Source organism: Colobus angolensis, unplaced genomic scaffold (assembly GCF_000951035.1).
Source record: "Colobus angolensis palliatus isolate OR3802 unplaced genomic scaffold, Cang.pa_1.0 Scaffold367, whole genome shotgun sequence".
NCBI lineage: Eukaryota > Metazoa > Chordata > Mammalia > Primates > Cercopithecidae > Colobus > Colobus angolensis.
The window spans coordinates 214833-220809 of NW_012117010.1; the positions used below are offsets into that span (position 1 = coordinate 214833).

The 5977-nt window shown below is 34.0% G+C and overlaps 1 protein-coding gene across 1 annotated transcript in view; it reads right to left on the reverse strand.

The window, feature by feature from the left end:
• The window catches only part of IRAK1BP1 (interleukin-1 receptor-associated kinase 1 binding protein 1), a 39165-nt gene that overhangs the window by 15193 nt on the left and 17995 nt on the right, over positions 1-5977 (reverse strand). The window contains exon 2 of the mRNA XM_011953548.1: positions 1983-2048. Coding sequence (XP_011808938.1) covers positions 1983-2048 — 66 coding nt within the window. The remainder of the gene's footprint in view (positions 1-1982; positions 2049-5977) is intronic.

Consider the following 5977-nt stretch of genomic DNA (forward strand, 5'->3'; position numbering starts at 1 on the left):
TCGATCTCCCAAAGTGCTGGGATTACAGGCATGAACCACCGTGACCAGCCAATCTTCTGCTTTTTTGATAATAGCCATTCTAATAGGTGTGAGGTTATAGCTCAATATAGTTTTGATTTGTATGTCTCAAGTAATTAGTGATGCTGAACACCTTTTTTTATACCTTTTGTCCATCTGTATGTCTTCTTTTGATAAATGTCTATTCAAGTCCTTGGTTCATTTTTAAAATCAGGTTATTTGCTTTTCTTCACTTGAGTTGTAGGAGTCTACCAACCATCTAATCTCCTTCCATATATTTAACAGTACTTAAGAATACTGGTATGTGTTATACAGTAGGTTTTAGTGTTTGCTAAATCCATAGCCATAAAGCCACACATTGTTATTAATGCTTAGGTTGGTACATTTTGTATTTTGTGATCCCAATACTCTGGTTTTCACTGACTGCTGGTGCTGACCTAAAGGCAATCATTTATTGGACTGTGTGATATGATATAAATTCTGGCTACCTGGAATCCCTATAGAAAATATAATCAGATTATCTCTTAAGAAATCTGAATATAAAACATTAAAAAGGTAAGTAAAGTAGAAGGAAGAGGAGCAGAGTTTAGCCAAACTCTCATTTAGTCATGTTTTAAAACAAGCAGCTCTAATGCTCTCTTTCTGCATCTGAAAGGTCAGTTCCTAGAACTCAGTGGTTTCAAACACGTTCCAGTTTTCCATGAAGCCTGGCTATGTAGTTTCTGGGACTGTTTTCTTTTTCCAATTATTCCCTTGGTTCCTTCTTAATAAATCTACTTAACCAAGATAACTTGCTCCTGTTTATATTCATTACAATCTGAAGTGCTAACAGGTAATAATTACTGGAGGAGTACTATAACATACTACCAGCTTTTAACCTCTGTAATTTGGATCAGACTGCTCTTCATACTGTTTTGAAAGGCATTTTTCAGTTCCTACTACTACAAAATAAGTTTTGCCAAGTGGATCCCCAAAATCATAACGAGTCATTTAAAAATTCCTTGACACAGTAAAATTTTAAGTGGAGAAATCACAAAATGATTACAGGAAGCATTGGAGCAACAAACAGAATACTGTGGAAGTTGCTTCTCAAGAGATAAGAACCCAGGGTTCTAATTTCTAATCTAATTCTTGTTATATGACCTTTGAGAAATCTGGGCCTAAGTGATTTGAACCTAAGGTCACCTCTTTAAAGTCAGAAAACCAATATATTGTCTGCCTGAAGACAGAAACAGGTGATGGAGATATTTTCTACTTCAAAAGACAAAGATTCTCTCATTTGATATACAAGATTTCAATATAACTCCACTCTTTGTTTCCTGTTTCAAGGAAGTGACATAGACTAGGCACATACTCCAAAATGTTTGGAATCAGAAACAGCAGTCCTTTAACCTAACCACCACTAGAACATACTCTGATTTCACAAAATCCTGGCCATCGAATCTTTAAATATAAGTAAAAAGTATAGGCAGCTGTAGGAACTAAATGTTGTCATTAATTAAGTGTACTGAAAATAGTTTTATTTTTTAATTTGTATAAAGGTTAAAGGGTTTTCATTTTAAACAATATTTATCACAATACAGTAAAATTGCACTGCAAAACAAAAAGACTGCTGAAAAGTATTTCAAATCCTTTAGGTTATGACTTTGTTTATTTGCTTTTTATCTAAAAAGAGATTTCTGTAGTGTTACCTGCACATTAGATGATAGTACTAAAATTTTATTTAGCGGCAATTAACTGCTATTTCCCACTTGCTGTTTTTATTCCATTTTAAACTATTTCTCTTAAATCTCACTAAATTTATATAAAAGCTGAAATAGATATATAACACCAACATGATTTTGAGAAAAATAATCTTCTATCAATATCATGAGAAGCATTTTCACCATTCCAGTTCAAGAATAAAAATAAATGTCTCCACAAAATCATGCTGCTTCCAATTATTTGTTAGGATAAGTACGTACCTCTGCTTCCATGTGATAAGCATTTTCCACTCTCCTAAAATCCTTTGTCACAGTGATATTTTCTGCCTGAAACAGAAAAAGTCCAAGAATATGATTACTAAACATCTGACACAATTACACTAAAACATAAGTTAGAAACCTACACTAATTAAAATCAGAAAAACGTAAAGTATGCAAAAAGAACTCTGCCTGATGTTTTAAAACTTTCCTAAAAGTGACATAAAATGAATTCAGAAATCTATAAATGTTTGCTTAAAATTTCATGTCACTTTTTAAATAATTTATATTAGCTTGTAATGAAAGTATGAAGTTAGGGTGATATATATATGAGCAATTGTTTGCACATAAAGCATACTTAATGTTGAGTATCAGCATTTTAAAAAATATTTAATTTACAAATATTTTAATACAAAATTACCAAATACGTATTATGTGCAACTCTGGGCAAGTTACTCAATACTCAATTTTTTGAGCCTTAGTTTCCACATTTATAAAATCAGGTTAATACCATGTACATCACATAACATCGTTTTGCAGATTTAATGAGAAGTTGTATATCAAGTAGTTAGCATAGAGAAGGCACTCACCAAAAGTCGAGACTATACCACTATGATATAAATATTTATTGAAACATCTAACCTGAGCCAGTTTGGTTTTAAAAAAGTAGTATTAATACTTATATATTCTCAGGAAAAATACAAGGCATATAATTCTGACAAAAAAGTTGAATTTCTTATTTGCTTTCCAAAAGGGTTTTTAAATTCAGTGACTAAAATCTTCAGCTACTCTCATTCTTTGGGGACAAGCAAAACTTGTATTTTATGTAATTTTTTTGTACTTTTCAAAATATATGTTAAATCAATATACGATTATGCCAAGTAATTTAATTATGTTATTTGAAGAAGACATGGTTGCATCTAAATTTTAAGATATAAACTAATTACAAGCAGTTTGTTATCCAGAAAAATTCTTAAAAGTTTTAACCTAAGTTAAAAGCTTTTGACTCAAGTTCCAAATATCACTCTGATGTCGGTCAGTCCCATGAAAATATTAGTGCAACATTTTTATTATGAAAGTAATACCTACTCATTGTGGAAAATTTAGAATACAGGTTAAGTACAAAACAGTACAGTAGTTCTCCCTTGTCTACAGGGGATAACTTCCAAGAGATACCTGGAACTTAATATCATCAGTAATTTAGGACACTCCCTGCCCCCATCACCTTAAGCAGTTATGTCACTCATTTGTAAGAACTGGGTTCATTTGTCAAGAGAATAAATTTTATCGTGGGATTGATCCTGTGATAGGCTCTTTGATGCCCTTTTCCCCCAGTTTACATACATCAAGCTTCACTATTTGTGATTTACAGCTCTGTGAAGTTTGACAAATGCATAAAGTCATGTATGTACCACTCTAGTACCACAAAGAATAGTTCTTTCACCTTAAAAATTTCTCCATGCATCTCTTTTAGTCAACCACTTTGCTCTCCAACAGATTGTTAACCACGAATCTGTTTTCGGTCCCCATAGTATTGGCTCTTCTCCAAGAGATCCTAAGAATAGAATCATAAAATTCAAAGCTTTTGGGTCTGGCTTCTTTCACTGACTAATATGCAGCTAAGATTCACTCACATTGTTTTGTGAATCAATTCTTACTCCTTTTTATTGCTGAATAATATTCTTTTGCTTGGATGTACCAGAGTTTTTTAAATCCATTCCACTGCTGAAAGACATCTTGGCTGCTTCCAGTTTTAGAAGTTATTAATAAAGCTGCTATAAACATTTGTGTACAGATTCTTATATGTACTTAAGTTTTCAATTCACTTTGGCAAATTATCCTAGAATGCTGACTTCTATGGTAAGTCTAATTTAACTTTATAAGAAACTGTAAGACTACCTTCCAAAGTGGCCATATAATTTTGCAATCTCACCAGCAATGAATGAGAATTCCTGTTGCTCTGCATCCTTCCCAGCATTTGGCATCAGTGTTACCATTATAACAGGTACACAGTAGTATTTCATTGTGGTTTATTTTCCATTTCCCTAATGACAAGTAATATTGAGTATCTTTTCATGTGCCTACTTGCCATCTGCATAAGTTCCTTGGTGAAGTGTCTGTTAAGATCTTTTGTGCATTTTTATTGAGCTGTTTGTTACTGCTGAATTGAGTTCTATATATGTTCTTGATACAAGTCTTTTATCAGCTATGTAATTTACAAATGTCTTCTCCCAGTCTATAGACTGAGTTTTCATTTTCTTAACAGATACAAGTCCTTTATCAGCTATGTAATTTACAAATATTTTCTCCCAGTCTGTAGATTGACTTTTCATTTTCTTAACAATGTTTTTCACAAAGTGAGTTTTTAATTGTGATAAAATATCTTTGCTATTGTGAACAGTGCTGCAATAAACATATGTGTGCAAGTGTCTTTATAGGAGCATGATTTATAATCCTTAGGGTATCTTTTTCTTTGATTCATGGACTGCGCTTTTTGGCAATACAGGTTGAGCATCCTAAATGTGAAAATACAAAATTCAACAATCTCCAAAATTCAAAACTTTTTTTTAGCACCAACATGATGCTCAAAGAAAATGCTCCTTGGAGCATTTTGAATTTTAGATTTTTGGATTTGGGATATTCAGCCATTAGGTATATAATGCAAATATTCCAAAATAAAAATCTGAAATCTAAAACATTTCTGGTCCCAACATTTCAGATAAGGGATACTCAACCTCTGTACCTAAAAACTCATCTTCAATCCCAAGGTCACATAGATTTTCTCCTTTTCTTTTTTCTAGAAGTTTTGTGCTCTATTGTTGGGAAAGGCAATCTCATGCTATAGTCTTTTGAGCTACACTAAACTGCCCAGGAATGGGCCGTGGCCCTGGAACACTTGGTTACTAAGACATAAAGTATCTTTCAGAGCTTGTGCTGGGCTTGTTTCCTGGTATGGGAATACCTTCCCCATTTCAGACTCAATATGTACTTTTTTGTTCTACTTATTAAAGGTTGTATGTCATATGACACCTGGCCAACCTCACACTACTGTATCTGTACCCTGTAGGAAGGGGACTGAGTCCTTCTGTTGCAGCACAAGAGATGTGCATCCTGGTCAACTGCTCCTGCATTAGCTTCTGGGAAGGAGTTGCTGGTCATGGGGGACTGACACCTACTACTGACTCTGATCTCACTCTTGTCTTTTCTCTACATAAGTAAGGTTTGTTCCATCCAGTGCTTGACTGCATTGTTTTCTTGGTGACTCTCATACTAAGATGCAGTGGGCAGAAGTGCTTGGACTTCTATCCTGATAACAGGCAACAGATGCTACACGTGCAATATTGACCAATTTTGAACAAAGTTTTGTATAAGGTGTGAGGTGACTGTGGAGGTCCATTTTTTTTTTTTTTTTGCATATAGACATTAGACTGTTACAGCAACATTTGTTAAAAAGACTCCTTACTTTACTGTTTTGCTTCTACACTCCTATTGTTTTTCTCTCTGAAAAACAATATTAGAACCAGTAAAATACTTATTCATTTTAGTCCACTGACTTTTATTTTTTATTTTTTTAAAATTTTTATTATTATACTTTAAGTTCCAGGGTACATATGCACAACGTGCAGGTTCCATATGTATACATGTGACACGTTGGTGTGCTGCACTCATTTACTCGTCATTTACATTAGGTATATCTCCTAATGCTATCCCTCCCCCTCCCCTCATCCAATGACAGGCCCCGGTGTGTGATGTTCCCTATCATGTGTACAAGTGTTCTCATTGTTCAACTCCCACCTACGAGAGGGAACATGTGGTGGCTGGTTTTCTGTCCTTGTGATAGTTTGCTCAGAATGATGGTTTCCAGTTTCATCCATGTCCCTACAAAGGACATGAACTCATCCTTTTCTTTGGCTGCATAGTATTCCAGGGTGTATACATGCCACATTTTCTTAATCCAGTCTATCTTTGCTATTGTGAACAGTGCTGCAATAAACATA